Consider the following 17,385-nt stretch of genomic DNA (forward strand, 5'->3'; position numbering starts at 1 on the left):
TCAGCAAAAATATGGCAATATCGCGAAATGATCAAGTATGACGCATAGAATGGACCTGCTATCCCCGTTTAAATAAGAAAATCTAATTTTAGTAGGCCTTTAAGTGGACCCCGACTTAAACTAGTTGAAAAACTTATTGGGGTGTTACCATTTAGTGGTCAATTGTACAGAATATGTACTGTACTGTGCAATCTACTAAAAGTTTCAATCAGTAAATCAATCAATCAATCGTTTGGTAGCGGCTAAAATTTCAGTACTATTAAAGATCTTTGCTCCTTCTCAACTCTGCGGTAATATTCTTTTCACAAAATACAACCAATAGTATGTTAATGTTAAATCTTAGTTGTGAAAAGTAATGCCCCGATTCCTATTTTCAACAGTCTGCTCATTTGAGCAGGAAAACATTGAACACCAGCCCGTTTCTACCCGTCTACTGTTAACGTGGACCCCGACTTAAAAAAGTTGAAAAACTTATTCGGGTGTTACCATTTAGTGGTCAATTGTACGGAATATGTACTGAACTGTGCAATCTACTAATACAAGTTTCAATCAATCAAAAAAAAGTTTAGGCTGCTCGCCGGCTTCTCATCACCACTTCAAGATGGCGGCCGAATTTCTCGCGTCACAGCAGCCAATGCTGCGTCTACTTTATAAGATGTCTATGGTTTCTTTAATTTGTGTAGTGTTAATGCTGAAGCGGATGTGACGTCGGCAAAACGTCATCACGTTGTTGGTGTGGGTTGAGCGAAGTTCAATAAAATGGACTTATTTCCTTTCCGTGTTAGACACGCCTTACACTATTGCGAACGACAGCCCCTTAAAATGACATTATTAAATCACGTCTCAGAGCACCGTGGCCTTTTGAATTCAATTTTTTTTTGTCAACCAGATATAAAATTACAAAACATTTCTTTTTAGGTTAATCGATTGCGCACACGGACATTCCCGTTGGGAGAATTCCCATTCCTCGGCGGGTTGTGAACGCAGCAACGTTACCCAAAGAAATGTGATTGGTTCCTTGGTGATCACGAGTGCACTCTCCGGTGATTTGATTGGACGGATGTCAAACGACAATACGGAAGTAGGTCCAACCGTGTCAAGTGCACTCCGGCAGGCAAGTCACACATGCCGTCAAATTCCTTCGTATGTTATTATACTGGTATTACATCAGTCATTTGTTCCTATTCTTCAAACAGCTAAATGAATAGGACACTCATTCTGCAGCGTCTCGGCAAACTGCAACGAGGCTTCTTCTTAGCACCAGTTTCTGCTCCATGGAGCCCTCGGAGGGTCAGACATGCATGCAAGGATGTGTGCAAAGAAGACAAAAACTACTACATTACCACCCCCATCTTTTATGTCAACGCCTCTCCTCACCTGGGGCACTTGTACTCCGCAGTTTTAGCGGACTGCATGCACAGGTACAAGCTTCTTCAGGGCTTCCACTCGAGATTTGCAACAGGTAATTCATCCTCACACACACACCTTGAGGAAAATAAACATGTTAGGTTACTATATGTAGTGGGCGTTTATTTACTCAACTGCAGAGAGTACCAGGTTTATCAGGCATTTGAAAAAGCAAGTGTGTTTTATTTTGTAAATGAATATAATTGCTGTACAATGAAACACATGTTCATACAAACAAAGACGACATTGGCATGACAGTAATCCCTTTTTTTGGTTGTAGGTGTGACTGTGATTATTTAATTTCCGCAAAGTGACTACAAAGCGAATATTTTCATAGCGAGAGCATTAAAAAAAGTTTTCCAAAGATAATTTTTTAATGGCACATTCTAAAAATACGATTAAAAAAATAAAAAAAACAGAAAAAGTGTTATAAAAGAGTTAAATGTGACAAGAAAATGTTGCAATGTTTACTCTAATAACACAAAGCTGCCATGCAGGCTGTTATTTTCTTTAAAAAAAATAATGATTACCGTATTTCCTTGAATCGCCGCCTGGGCACTAATTAATTTAAAGCCTCTTCTCACTCCTGCGCTTACCAAAGGCATGCAGTAAAAGTAAGCATGCGCTAATTATTTTAAAACCTGTTCTCACTCCGGCACTTACCAAAGGTATGCAGTACACATTTGAGTGTGATGTAAGCTTGGACCTTAAATCCTACTGAATAGCTCTTAATCTTCTTCCCTTTAAGCAATTTCAATTTACCGGTATTGAAATCAGCCTCCTCCATTTTGAAAATGATGACAGGGGAAGTGTCACTCGTGACGTGACGAGTTTGACCAGGCGGTAATACTAAGCATGCGCTAATTATTTTGGGAAGCGAGTTTGACCCGGCAGTAATTCAAGGCAGGTGCATACTATATGCCCTGCGGCAATTCAAGTAAATACGCTAATCAAAATCAATGTCACATTCAATCAATCAATGTTTACTTATATAGCCCTAAATCACTAGTGTCTCAAAGGGCTGCACAAACCACTACGACATCCTCGGTAGGCCCACATAAGGGCAAGGAAAACTCACACCCAGTGGGACATCGGTGACAATAATGACCCAGTGGGACGTCGGTGACAATGACGACTATGAGAACATGATACTGTGATACTGATGATACTGATGACTATGAGAACATATGAGCACATGATACTGTGAAAGATCAATCCATAATGGATCCAACACAGTCGCGAGAGTCCAGTCCAAAGCGGATCCAACACAGCAGCGAGAGTCCCGTTCACAGCGGAGCCAGCAGGAAACCATCCCAAGCGGAGGCAGATCAGCAGCGCAGAGATGTCCCCAGCCGATACACAGGCGAGCAGTACATGGCCACCGGATCGGACCGGACTCCCTCCACAAAGGAGAGTGGGACATAGAAGAAAAAGAAAAGAAACGGCAGATCAACTGGTCTAAAAAGGGAGTCTATTTAAAGGCTAGAGTATACAAATGAGTTTTAAGGTGAGACTTAAATGCTTCTACTGAGGTAGCATCTCGAACTGTTACCGGGAGGGCATTCCAGAGTACTGGAGCCCGAAATGAAAAAGCTCTATAGCCCGCAGACTTTTTTTGGGCTTTGGGGATCACTAACAAGCCGGAGTCCTTTGAACGCAGATTTCTTGCCGGGACATATGGTACAATACAATCGGCAAGATAGGATGGAGCTAGACCGTGTAGTATTTTATACGTAAGTAGTAAAACCTTAAAGTCACATCTTAAGTGCACAGGAAGCCAGTGCAGGTGAGCCAGTACAGGCGTAATGTGATCAAACTTTCTTGTTCTTGTCAAAAGTCTAGCAGCCGCATTTTGTACCAACTGTAATCTTTTAATGCTAGACATGGGGAGACCCGAAAATAATACGTTACAGTAATCGAGGCGAGACGTAACAAACGCATGGATAATGATCTCAGCGTCTTTAGTGGACAGAATGGAGCGAATTTTAGCGATATTGCGGAGATGAAAGAAGGCCATTTTAGTAACGCTTTTAATGTGTGCCTCAAAGGAGAGAGTTCCACTTTGAGATATTTTTGGGGGAAAACGTTGCATATTTTGTGTTTGCCATATAAAAAACAAAGGTTTTTTTTCTAAAGAAGGTCCTAATAAGAACAAACAAAAAACATAAACAACAATAAAAGTTATAATTGACAGATGGATCTGAAGTTGATCTCAAGACGATTGTGTTTAAAGTAAACAGTAAAAAAATAAAAAAGTTTTTTATTTTTAATGAGTAGGAGGACCCTTTTGGATCCCCAATAATCTTAGTGCGATTTTTTTTTTGTCATTGCTAAAAAAATAATAAATTGAAATCAATGGTGTTATGTGTTGACATTTTTAAGGCTCCAATTATTCTATAATCTCAAATATTCTACTTTAAAATTCTATTGGGGAAAACTATATTGCATATTTTGTGTTTTTTTTTTCCATAACAAAACAAGATTTTCTTTGACAAAAAGGGCATACAACTTGAATCTTTAAAAAACTTTATATTAACAACTAGACCTAATGTTGTTCTAGAGCAGTGGTTCTCAACCTTTTTTCAGTGATGTACCCCCGGTGAACATTTTTTTAATTAAAGTACCTCCTAATCAGAGCAAAGCATTTTTGGTTGAAAAAAAGAGATAAAGAAGTAAAATACAGCACTATGTCATCAGTTTCTGTTTTATTAAATTGTATAACAGTGCAAAATATTGCTCATTTGTAGTGGTCTTTCTTGAACTATTTGGAAAAAAAAGATATAACAATAACTAAAAACTTGTTGAAAAATAAATAAGTGATTCAATTATAAATAAAGATTTCTACACATAGAAGTAATCATCAACTTAAAGTGCCCTCTTTGGGGATTGTAATAGAGATCCATCTGGATTCATGAACTTAATTCTAAACATTTCTTCACAAAAATAGAAATATTTTAACATCAATATTTATGGAACATGTCCACAAAAAAATCTAGCTGTCAACACTGAATATTGCATTGTTGCATTTCTTTTCATAGTTTATGAACTTACATTCATATTTTGTTGAAATATTATTCAATAAATATATTTACAAAGGATTTTTGAATTGTTGCTATTTTTAGAATATTTAAAAAAAAATCTCACGTACCCCTTGGCATACCTTCAAGTACCCCCAGGGGTACGTGTACCCCCATTTGAGAACCACTGATTTAAACCTTGAAAAACAATAATAAAAAATGACACATTTTAAATATTTTTTTTACCAAAATCCTGGGATCAAGCCTGAGTGGAGGCCTAGATGTATATTTTTACACATATATTGTATGGGTTTTTAAAATAAAAACATATCAGAATGGCCCCCCGGTTGCTTTGATTTTTCAGTGGAAAAAGTTTGGACACCCCTGGTCTAAAATATATATATTTTTAACATTATAAGAGCCCTCTAAAATGAAATAACACCCACATGGTCACTTTGACACTTTTTTTAAAATCGGTTTGATCAATTCCTTCTCAAATAGTGGGGCAGGGAGCCTGTATCATGCAGTATCATATATATCGAATCATGTATACCGTGAGATACAGTCTGGTGTGCCGTTGGCGATTATGTTACTTCACCTAATTGGAAGTAAAAATATATTTTTTGCAAACCAGTAGTTATAATCCACAAATTGTGCTGTTGTTGACTGTCTGTGCTGTCTAGAGCAGGGGTCACCAACCTTTTTGAAACCAAGAGCTACTTCTTGGGTACTGATTAATGCGAAGGGCTACCAGTTTGATACACACTTAAATAAATTGTCGAAAATAGCCAATTTGCTCAATTTATCTTTAATAAACAAACCTATATATATATTTAAAAAAATGGGTATTTCTGTCTGTCATTCCGTCGTACATTTTTTTTCCTTTTACGGAAGGTTTTTTGTAGAGAATGAATGAGGAAAAAAACACTTAATTGAACGGTATAAAAGAGAAGAAAAAATGAAAAAAATGAAAATAAAATTTTGAAACATAGTTTATCTTCAATTTCGACTCTCTAAAATTCAAAATTCACCCCAAAAAAAGAAGAGAAAAACTAGCTAATTCGAATCTTTTTGAAAAAATAAAAAAAAGATTTTATGGAACATCATTAGTAATTTTTCCTGATTAAGATTAATTTCAGAATTTTGATGACATGTTTTAAATAGGTTAAAATCCAATCACCGTTTTGTTAGAAAATATAACAAATTGGACCAAGCTATATTTCTAACAAAGACAAATCATTATTTCTTCTAGATTTTCTAGAACAAAAATTTTAAAAGAAATTCAAAAGACTTTGAAATAAGATTTAAATTTGATTCTAAAGATTTTCTAGATTTGCCAGAATATTTGTATTTTATTTTAATCATAATAAGTTTGAAGAAATATTTCACAAATATTTTTTGTCGAAAAAACAGAAGCTAAAATGAAAAATTAAATAAAAATGTGTGTATTATTCTTTACAATAAAAAAAAAAAAATACTTGAACATTGATTTAAATTGTCAGGAAAGAAGAGGAAGGAATTTAAAAGGTAAAAAGGTATATGTGTTTAAAAATCCTAAAATCATTTTTAAGGTTGTATTTTTTCTCTAAAATTGTCTTTCTGAATGTTATAAGAAGCAAGTGAAGACTAAGTTTTTAAAATATTTTCTTGGATTTTCAAATTCTATTTGAGTTTTGTCTCTCTTAGAATTAAAAATGTCAAGCAAAGCGAGACCAGCTTGCTAGTAAATAAATACAATTTTTAAAGTAGAGGCAGCTCACTGGTAAGTGCTGCTATTTGAGCTATTTTTAGAACAGGCCAGCTCATCTGGTCCTTACGGGCTACCTGGTGCCCGCGCGCCCCGCGTTGGTGACCCCTGGTCTAGAGCTTGGCAGAGTAACCGTGTAATACTTCCATATCAGTAGGTGGCAGCAGGTAGCTAATTGCTTTGTGGATGTCGGGAACATGGGTTGTTCTGATCACAATATGCGGGAGGCAGTGTATAGGTAAAAACGTGTCAAATGCTTAAATCAAAAATAAACAAGAAGAAAATACTGCTAAGAAAAGGCATTGAAGCTTAGGGATGGCTATGGAAAACACAACTAAAACTGAACACACTGCGAAGTAAACAGAATGCTAGAGGACAGCTAAGACTTACAGCGTGTGGAGCATGACATGACAATCAACAATGTCCCCACAAAGAAGGATAGCATCCGCACAACCTAAATAGTCTTGATAGCGAAAACGAAGCAGGTGCAAGGAATAGCATTCAAGGAAGACCTGAAACTGCTACAGGAAAATACCAACAGATGAGGAAACGCCAGCAAAATAGGAGCTCAAGACAATAACTAAAACACTACACCAGTGGTTCTTAACCTTGTTGGAGGAACCGAACCCCACCAGTTTCATATGCGCATTCACCGAACCCTCCTTTTTTTACAAATTCAAAACAAAGTTATATGTTTTTGGTAACACTTTAGTATGGGGAACATGTTCTAAGTAACAAATAATTAATTTACAGTTTTTTGGACACTATGGGAACATAGTGGGGTACAAGCGGCCGAAATGAGTTTCCTCCGCCGGGTGGCGGGGCTCTCCCTTAGAGATAGGGTGAGAAGCTCTGCCATCCGGGAGGAACTCAAAGTAAAGCCGCTGCTCCTCCACATCGTGAGGAGCCAGATGAGGTGGTTCGGGCATCTGGTCAGGATGCCACCCGAACGCCTCCCTAGGGAGGTGTTTAGGGCACGTCCAACCGGTAGGAGGCCACGGGGAAGACCCAGGACACGTTGGGAAGACTATGTCTCCCGGCTGGCCTGGGAACGCCTCGGGATCCCCCGGGAAGAGCTAGACGAAGTGGCTGGGGAGAGGGAAGTCTGGGTTTCCCTGCTTAGGCTGTTGCCCCCGCGACCTGACCTCGGATAAGCGGAAGATGATGGATGGATGGATGGATGGGAACATATTCTAAGTAACAAAGAATTAATTTAGAGTTATTTGGTTAGGGTTAGGGTTCGGGTTAGAGGGTTGGGGCCAGGGTTGGAGGGTTGGGTTATAAAAAGCCCATGCCGAATAAAGCATTAATAAGTACCTAATAATGACTAGTAAAGAGCAAATATGTTACTAATGTGCATGTTAATAAGCAACTAATTAATGGTGAATATGTTCCCCATACTAAAGTGCTACTATGTTTTTTTACTGGTGCACAAAATGAACATGAACATCACCTTGTTCAACCAACAAAACCAACATTGCATAAACTCACAACAAATTACACACCTGCAAATCAGTCTAACTTCTGCTGTTGCCGTATCCGTAGTACGCCAATAGGGAGAAGTTTTTATATACACAATGAGTCGGGTGTGTTTCGACCTCCGCCGAACCCAACTCACCGAACCCCTAGGGTTCAATCAAACCCGGGTTAAGAACCACTGCACTACACACAGGAAAACACCAAAAAAAACTCCAAATAAGTCAGGGTGTGATGTGACAGGTGGTGACAGTACATCGACTTTGAGACAAGACCTATAGTGATGCATGCGTGGTTATGGTTTGCATTCATATCCAACAATTGCGAGAACGACTTTTTACTGTCAATATCGGCTACTTAGTTTCATTTTTCTGCTGGTGGTGTGCCTCAGAATTTTTTCAATGGAAAGAAAATGTGCCTTGGCTCAGAAAAGGTTGAAAAACACTGCAGGATATCATGCTTCAAACGTTAAACTGTGCTCCTCGCAGACATTAATCCTGACTTCCTCATTTACATTTATAGAAAATAAAATCAGCACAAATGGTTGCATTAATTTTTGTTTCGTAGGTTACCATGTTTTATATATTGTACTCGGTAGTAAATGTTGCTGATCAATTTGAATGTATTGTTATTTCTTGAGTTTATTTAATTTAATAAAAATGCTTCAACTCGGTCAAAACAAGCTTAAAGTTTAAATAAAGGACTTCATTTAATTTTTTTTTCAGGCAAAATGTTGCACTTTAAATATATTCTGTTGCAGACTATAAAGGTATTGTTTTTTGGTAAGTTTCTTTTTGTGTTTTCTCTAGTAACTAAAGTTCCTTGGGTGAATAATGTAAACTCACTACACCGGTATGTTTTAGCGCTTTCATGGCGGGTTTACTGACAGATATATGTAGGAACTTTACACTACTTTATGTTAAAAATAGCAACAGCGAATGAATGTCCCATAACAGGAAGATATAGAAAAAGAAGAAGCTTACGGGGTCGGCACGGACCACAAAGGCGGACCACTGCAATTTTTCAGGACTTATGCAGATCCCAAATACAAATCAGCAGGTAGGAAAGTAGGAAAAATTTGATTTTGCATAATGTAGCGGACAAAAAACACCAGATATGTCTTACTTTGTACACACACCATAATAATACTCGTACGTTGAAGCACAGTACAATCCATCAAGCGGTGTGGCTTAATAGCTAACCAAAGTCGTACTAAAAACATTTTGATAGATATTCGAGCGCTGTGTGTGATGTTCTATATTTTCAATGGAACGTATAAAATGTTGGTGTTGTTTACTTGAGACATATTGCCATCATAGTGCATTCCACACATATCTCTTATGTTTGACTGCCATCTACCTGACACCTATGTTTGCTACTTCTCTTTGTTTATAGTGTCTATTTTCTGCTGGATTTACTCTCTATTTTACGCTGTAGCTGTTACATATACTGTAATATTGTACATGGTAATTGTCATATATTGTATATATGATATAAACATAAAATATAATACATCAGAATATATCCTATACTGTACATATATTATGTAAACATTACGTGTATATGTTATATTTTTTATTGCTTTCAGTCTATTTTATACCTGCATTGTTCCTTTCCATCATTGTAATTGAGTTACTGTGAGGAACAATTTCCCTTGTGGATCATTCAAGTTTGTCTAAGTCTAAGTTTAATGTAGCAATTCAAATAGCTTTGAGGTCGGTAAGCAAAACCAGAATTATTCCGTACATTAGGCGCACTGTCGAGTTTTGAGGGGGAAAAGTGATTTTAAGTGCGCCTTATAGTCCGGAAAATACAGTACATAGAGTAAAGCTGCAAACTTTGAAGCGTATTAAATATAATATTGCAGGTGTAGTGAGGGAATATTACATAACAGGGCTTTTCTTGACATACCAGGCACGGACGAACACGGGCTTAAAATCCAAAAGGCTGCTGACGCGGCAGGAGAAGACCCCCTCGCCTTCTGCACGAGCATCTCGCAGAGGTTCCGACATCTCTTTGGCAGCTGCCACGTGTCTTTTACGGACTACATCAGGACCACGGAGGAGAGACACCGGCGGGCCGTGGAGCACTTCTGGTGCCTGCTGCGCGACAGGGGACTCATCTACAAGGGGAGCTACGAAGGCTGGTACTCCACGCCGGACGAGAGCTTCCTCACGCCGACGCAGGTCGCCGACGCTGTGGACTCCTCGGGGGACGCCATCAAAGTGTCGCTGGAGAGTGGGCACAAGGTAACAAATCAAAAATGTAGAATTTGCACAATTGGTTATTAGAGCTGCAAGAGGCTGGGGTTTTGTTCGCCAATCAGAATAGTGGAGTCTCGCTAAGAAAGGAGGAAAGACGTCTGACTCGGTGCATCGCTTTCAGCACCTGAGCGTGTTTATTTAACAGTAGAATTAACGGAACACAGTAGGGGTGTAACGGTACGTGTATTTGTATTGAACCGTTTCGGTACGGGAATTTCGGTTCGGTTCAGAGGTGTACCGAACGAGTACACATGCTAGCACCGACAACATGCAAAAGCCAGAGATGGAAGACCCTCCTGTCTCATTAAGATCTCCCGTTTGGGAACGCTTTGGCTGCGCGATACAACAATGGAGGACGGAGGTTTGCCGAGATTGTTCAGCAGCTGCTTCTGACAACACGTCAAACATGTGTTGCACCTTTCCTGCTTCCGGCTCACTTCGAGCGCAGGGGAGACCCTCCTCCACGGCTGATGTATTCTCGGGGGCCAAACCCTTCACTCTACCCGGCAGTGGGTCTCCACAGCTCCGGACTCCAGGGTAAATGAAGAGTCCGGCGATTAGTTGCAAATCGTGGCTTTATTGAGATCTTGAACACAGCCAATCCAACAAAACACTAGCCACTCCCCGCACTCACCTACCGCTCCCTCACCTCACTCGCCCACACACTCACCTCAATGCTGTCACATATTAAAGGGCCACACACACATACGCTACTCTCATAACACATGCTAACCAATTTGAAGCGTCACCACCGCATTCAAGAAGCCTCCCCTCGGCGAGTCAGGTAGGGCTAAAGCAATAAAAAATGTTTTTATAGCAGCAGATTGAAGTCCATATTGCATTAAAAACTAGATTTTGACCCACTTCTATGGTGGAAGAACAATGAGCCCATATATCCTCTTATTGCCAAGTTAGCCAGGCTGGGGGGGGAGAAAAGTTAATCTGAGGCTGAGTTGACTTGAAACTGTTTAATGTTGCACTTTTTATATGTAAAAGAAAAGTTTTGTCATTTTATTTAATTTGAGCAACAACTTGAGGCAGTTTAATGTTGATTAATGTGGACCCCTACTTAAACAAGTTGAAAAACTTATTGGGGTGTTACCATTTAGTGGTCATTTGTACGGAATATGTACTGTACTGTACAATCTACTAATAAAAGTCTCAATCAATCAGTCAAAAAAGTACTTTTGTATGTAGAAAGGTTTTGTTAAGAAACCATTCCGAGCCTTATCTTATTTAGTTTTTATTTCATATATGTTGACCACATTAATCCCGGCAATATGTTATGCCATTGTTTACAAATTTGGTAAATAAATAACCAAAAAATGTATATTTTGTTGTTTTCTTACTGTACCGAAAATCAACCGAACTGTGACCTCCAAACCGAGGTACGTACTGAACCGAAATTTTTGTGTACCGCAATACCCCTAGAACACAGTGACCCCTCTTTTCACTCATTCACAATCTTTGTCTCGGCGGAGACGAGAGCGACTCGCCAGTGAGAAGAGCTGCAAAGTAACACAATTTAGGAGGAAGAAAATAAGATTATAAAGCCAAAAGGTCCAGTTGTGGGGATATTTCAGCTTCAAATCGGATGGGCAATATGAGCCCATCAATATTGGGCGAACAAGCGGAAATTTTGTGATCACGTGATAACATCCACCCATTTTTTACTGCTTGTCCATTTTGGGGTCGCGGAGCCTATCTCCGCTGCATTCGGACGGAAGGTGGGGTACACCCTGGACAAGTCGTGACGTCATAGCAGGGCCAACACAGATAGATAACATTCACACTCACATTCACACACTAGGGCCAATTTAGTGTTGCCAATCAACCTATCCCCAGGTGCATGTCTTTGAAGGTGAGAGGAAGCCGGAATACCCAGAGGGAACCCACGCAGTCAAGGGGAGAACATGCAAACTCCACACAGAAAGATCCCGAGCCCGGGACCGAGCCCAGGACTACTCAAGACCTTCGTATAGCGAGGCACATGCACTAACCCCTGTTCCACCGTGCTGCCCATCACCTGATAACAATAATTGATTAAATTTTTTCAACTGGGAAAAATGCACTATAAGATGTTCAGTATTTGTTAAGGTTCCAAAAGAGTCCATTTAATTTTTTTTGGAGTATATTTATTTAGCATAACAAACTAGGCTCCAGCCAACCCCGTGACTCTAGAGGGACAAGCGGTAGAAAATGGATGGATGGACGTTATTTCCCTTCCACTGACAGTACAATAGTAAAAATTCTACATCAATAATAAATAAAATATTAGATCCTTTTAAATGGTTACTTGCATTATTATTATTATTATATAAACTTATCACCGTATAATTTTTATTGATCATTTCTTCAGTTTAACAGCCAGATGTAGTCAAAAGCTTTGAGTCTTTTTGGAAGTTAATGATTGCATGTTGTTCTAATGTGTGGCACCTTGAGACAAGAATAAGTTAACAGTCTAAAATTAACATGTCTTTCCTCACTTTGTTATTGCCGCTTCTTTTTATGCAAATCGAATCACAATCGCAATTTTGGAGAGGAAAAATCGCAGACACACTGTTTTATCTAAATCTGGCCCCCTGACTAAAGTAATTGCCCTGGCCTGCTCTATATTGACAATATAAAGTCCATCCATCCATCCATTTCCTACCGCTTGTCCCTTTTGGGGTCGTTAATCACCAAATACCTGACGCAATTGTTCGATACGAATTCAAACCATGACGATCCATGCATCATTCATTTTTTTTGTCTCAAAAGTAGGTTTACAAAGCGATTTGCTACCTGCTGCCACCTACTGATAGGGAAGAGTATTACATGGTTACTCTGCTGATCTCCCGACAGCACAGACACTCAACAACGGCACATTATTTACGGATTATAATTATTGGTTAGCCCAAAATTTTGGGGGGGACCAATTAGATGAAATTGCATAATTTACCACCATACTTTACAACCTTTAGACCTCCGATTTCGGGAGGTGGGGGGCGTGGTTAAGAGGGGAGGAGTATATTTACAGCTATCCATCCATCCATTTTTCTACCTCTTATCACTTTGGGGTGGCGGGGGGCGCTAGTGTCTATTTCAGCTACAATCGGGCGGAAGGCAGGGTACACCCTGGACAAGTCGCCACCTCATCGCAGTATGTGTAGAAATCTTTATTCATAATTGAATCACTTGTTAATTTTTAAAGAAGTTTTTAGTCATTTTTATATCTTTTTTTCCAAATAGTTCAAGAAAGACCACTACAAATGAGCAATATTTTGCACTGTTATACAATTTAATAAATCAGAAACTGATGACATAGTGCTCAAATGCTTTGCTCTGATTAGGGGGTACTTGAATTAAAAAAATGTTCACAGAGGGTACATCTCTGAAAAAAGGTTGACAACCACTGCTCTAAAAGCCGTAGATGTTATTGTCACATATGCATGCACAGTAGATGGCAGTATTGTCCTGTTTAAGAGTGTCACAACATTGCTGTTTACGGCAGATGAACTGCTTTACGGTAGACGAAAACGTGACTGCTGTTGTTGTGTGTTGTTACCGCGCTGGGAGTACGTTAATGAGACTGCCAAACAATAAACCCACAAAAGAAACCAAGAATTCGCCCTCGATCATTCTACAGTTATAACGTCATTGGGCAGGCACTCTGTTTATATTGTGGGAAAGCGGACGTGAAAACAGGCTGTCGACACGTCACTTGGGTCCGCATGGAGCTGGAGGGGGAGTGACCTCCAGCTCCGCCTGAATTTCGGGAAATTTTCTGTAGAAAATTTCTTCCCGAGAGGTTTTCGGGACAGGCGCTGAATTTCGTGAGTCTCCCGTAAAACCGGGAGGGTTGGTAAGTATGTTTACCACGGCACACCAAACAATATCTCACGGTACACTAGTGGTTGAAAAACATTGTTCTAATGCAGGGGTCACCAACGCGGTGCCCGCAGGCACCAGGTAGCCCGTAAGGACCAGATGAGTCGCCCGCTGGCCTGTTCTAAAAATAGCTCAAGTAGCAGCACTTACCAGTGAGCTGCCTCTATTTTTAAATTGTATTTTTTTACTAGCAAGCTGGTCTCGCTTTACTCGACATTTTTAATTCTAGGAGAGACAAAACTCAAATAGAATTTGAAAATCCAAGACAATATTTTAAAGACTTGGTCTTCACTTGTTAAAATAAATTCATTTATTTTTTTACTTTGATTCTTTCAACTTTCAGAAAGACAATTTTAGAGAAGAAATACAACCTTAAAAATTATTTTGGGATTTTTAAACACATATACCTTTTTACCTTTTAAATTCTGTCTTCTTCTTTCCTGACAATTTAAATCAAAGTTCAAGTATTTTTTATTTTTTATTGTAAAGAATAATAAATACATTTTAAATTAATTCTTCATTTTAGCTTCTGTTTGTTCGACAAAGAATATTTGTGAAATATTTCTTCAAATTTATTATTAAAAGTCCCCAAAATTATTCTGGCAAATCTAGAAAATCTGTAGAATCAAATTTAAATCTTATTTCAAAGTCCTTTGAATTTCTTTTAAAATTTTTGTTCTTGAAAATCTAGAAGAAAAATGATTTGTCTTTATTAGAAATATAACTTGGTCCAATTTGTTATATATTCTAACAAAGTGCAGATTGGATTTTAACCTATTTAAAACATGTCATCAAAATTCTAAAATTAATTTTAATCTGGAAAAATTACTAATGATGTCCCATAAATTTTTTTTTTTATTTTTTCAAAAAGATTTGAATTAGCTAGTTTTTATTTTCTTTTTTTCGGTTGAATTTTGAATATTAAAGAGTCGAAATTGAAGATAAAATATGTTTCAAAATGTAATTTTCATTTTTTTCGTGTTTTCTCCTCTTTTAAACCTTTCAATTAGGTATTTTTTTCATCATTTATTCTCTACAAAAAACCCTCCGTAAAAGGAACAAAAATGTACGACGGAATGACGGACAGAAATACCCATTTTTTATGAATATAGATTTATTTATTAAAAGGTAAATTGAGCAAATTGGCTATTTCTGGCAATTTATTTAAGTGTGTATCAAACTGGTAGCCCTTCGCATTAATCAGTACCCAAGAAGTAGCTCTTGCTTTCAAAAAGGTTGGTGACCCCTGTTCTAATGTTTACAATTGACTTTATTGTTTTAAATAAAAGCAATAAGGAACTACAGCACTCACCAACAATGGAAGATCGGTATTGGAACCGGCAGCATAAAACCCTGGTCAAGACATCCCTCCTGAGTACGTCTTCATGTATTTTCCAGGTGGAGTGGCTCAAAGAGGAGAACTACATGTTCCGTTTGTCGGCCTTTCGGACGCAGCTCCTGGACTGGCTCCACGACAACCCCGGCGCCATCCAGCCCGAGCATTTCCGCCAGAATGTTCTCCAGTGGCTGCAGGACGACCTTCCGGACCTCTCCGTGTCCCGCCAGAGAAGTCACCTCCAGTGGGGGATCGCCGTCCCGGGGGACCCCGACCACACCGTCTACGTGTGGCTGGACGCTCTGGTCAACTACCTGACGGTGGCCGGTTACCCCGGCGACCACCAGCGCTGGTGGAGCGTCTCCCGTCACGTGGTGGGCAAAGACATCCTGAAGTTCCACGCCCTCTACTGGCCGTCGTTCCTCCTGGGGGCGGGGCTGGCGTTGCCTCGGTGCATATACGTGCATTCCCACTGGACCGTGGGCGGGAAGAAGATGTCTAAAAGTTTAGGGAACGTGGTGGACCCCTTCGAGCGCTCCCGGGCGTTCACCATGGACGGTTTGAGGTACTTCCTGCTGCGCCAAGGCGTGCCAGATTCCGACTGCGACTACTCGGACGACAAAGTCATCAAGCTGCTCAACGCGGAGCTGGCCGACTCTCTCGGCGGCCTCTTGAACCGCTGCACCGCTCCCGCTCTGAACCCCGCCCAGATTTACCCGCACTTCTGCCCGCTGTCCTTCTCCGGGATGCAGGACCCGGAAGACGTCCGCATGCTGGACGCGGTGCGAAGCCTCCAGTCCGTGGTGGAGCATCACTACGACACCTTGCACTTCTACAAAGGCCTGGAGGCCGTCGCTTCCTGCGTGAGGCAGACAAACGGCTTCGTTCAACGCCACGCGCCGTGGAAGTTGGACAGGACGGACGGCGGAGGAAGACGCCGGATGGACACCGTCGTCCACGTCTCCTTGGAGTGTCTCAGGATCTACGGCATCTTACTCCAGCCCGCCGTGCCGCTGCTGGCTGACCAGCTGCTGTCCAGACTCGGAGTGCGAGCGGACGAGAGGAAGTGGACCGACCTGGACTTCCTGCCCAGCCAGAAGGGGACGGACTGCTCCTTCCAAGGGAGAGCGCTGGGAGCCGACACAGGAGTGCTTTTTAGTCGCCTGGAACGTCCCGGTGAGGAGAAGCCAAAGAAAATGAATAAAAAGCAGACAAAGTGATCAAATGATGTGTTTGTCCCAATTTAAGATCAATCACTGAATGACTTTATGTAAAATGTCCTTAAAGAAATTAAACAAATCAGTTTACTTCAACCCACATGAAGCACCTTTTTTAGTATTTTTACTGGTTGGTTTGTTTTATCATCGCCTTTCAATTTTTTAATATCAAAAATAGTTTATGAAAAAGCATCAATCTTTTAATTGAAAAAATTCAGTTAGCCTGTATTTCGTTTTTTTTGTTGTACCTGTCATTTAGACCAGAAAACAAAAAAACAACAGAAAAGTCACCAAATTTCACTTTAGTAATAGCACATAAGCTTGCTGTGTTTGGGATTATGAAATTGAGATAAAAGCTTCTCATTTTGGTTATCATGGAGCTACTTTTTCTTCCTTAAACTCAACTCGTCGTGTTTGGAGGAAGAAGAATACTGAGTTGCATCCCAAGAACACCATACCTACTGTGAAGCATGGGGGTGGAAACATCATGCTTTGGGGCTGTTTTTCTGCTAAGGGGACAGGACGACTGATCCGTGTTAAGGAAAGAATGAATGGGGCCATGTATCGTGAGATTTTGAGCCCAAACCTCCTTCAATCAATGAGAGCTTTGAATGGTTGACCAAATACTTATTTTCCACCATAATTGACAAATAAATTCTTTAAAATTCCTACAATGTGAATTCCTGGATTTTTTTTCACATTCTGTCTCTCAGTTGAAGTGTACCTATGATGAAAATTACAGACCTCTGTCATCATTTTAAGTGGGAGAACTTGCACAATCGGTGGCTGACTAAATACTTTTTTGCCCCACTGTGTGTGTGTGTGTATGTATATATATATATATATATATATATAAATTAGGGGTGTAACGGTACGTGTATTTGTATTGAACCATTTCAGTACGGGGGTGTACTGAACGATTTTCCACACGGACATATTAAGTAGCGTAAACAATACTCAAAATGCCGGACATTTGAGGCATTTAAGAAACACCGCCCGGACAGCCCCGCAAAAGAGGACATGCCCAGTGAAAAGAGGACGTATGGTCAGT

The 17,385-nt window shown here is 39.9% G+C and overlaps 1 protein-coding gene across 2 annotated transcripts; it reads left to right on the plus strand.

Annotated features, from left to right (window-relative positions):
• Positions 1-792: 792 nt before the first annotated feature.
• Positions 793-17,008, plus strand: mars2 (methionyl-tRNA synthetase 2, mitochondrial). 2 transcript variants are annotated; one of them, XM_061891732.1, is made up of 4 exons: positions 793-1,114; positions 1,197-1,462; positions 9,562-9,896; positions 15,180-17,008. In XM_061891732.1, exons 2-4 carry the CDS (start codon positions 1,201-1,203, stop codon positions 16,335-16,337), a joined length of 1,755 nt encoding a protein of 584 aa, XP_061747716.1. In that variant the 5' UTR covers positions 793-1,114; positions 1,197-1,200; the 3' UTR covers positions 16,338-17,008. The 2 variants fall into 2 exon arrangements, with proteins under 2 accessions (XP_061747716.1, XP_061747715.1); XM_061891731.1 differs by having other exon boundaries at positions 793-1,462.
• Positions 17,009-17,385: the final 377 nt, after the last annotated feature.

Source organism: Nerophis ophidion, linkage group LG29, assembly GCF_033978795.1.
Source record: "Nerophis ophidion isolate RoL-2023_Sa linkage group LG29, RoL_Noph_v1.0, whole genome shotgun sequence".
Taxonomy (NCBI): Eukaryota; Metazoa; Chordata; class Actinopteri; order Syngnathiformes; family Syngnathidae; genus Nerophis; species Nerophis ophidion.

Excerpts from the sequence above, each read along its gene's own strand:
- mars2 (XM_061891731.1), top strand. The coding sequence starts at position 1,201 with ATGAATAGGACACTCATTCTGCAGCGTCTCGGCAAACTGCAACGAGGC. Across the intron at positions 1,463-9,561 it reads CCACTCGAGATTTGCAACAG|GCACGGACGAACACGGGCTT; the intron begins GTAATTCATCCT and ends TTGACATACCAG. Across the intron at positions 9,897-15,179 it reads CGCTGGAGAGTGGGCACAAG|GTGGAGTGGCTCAAAGAGGA; the intron begins GTAACAAATCAA and ends TGTATTTTCCAG.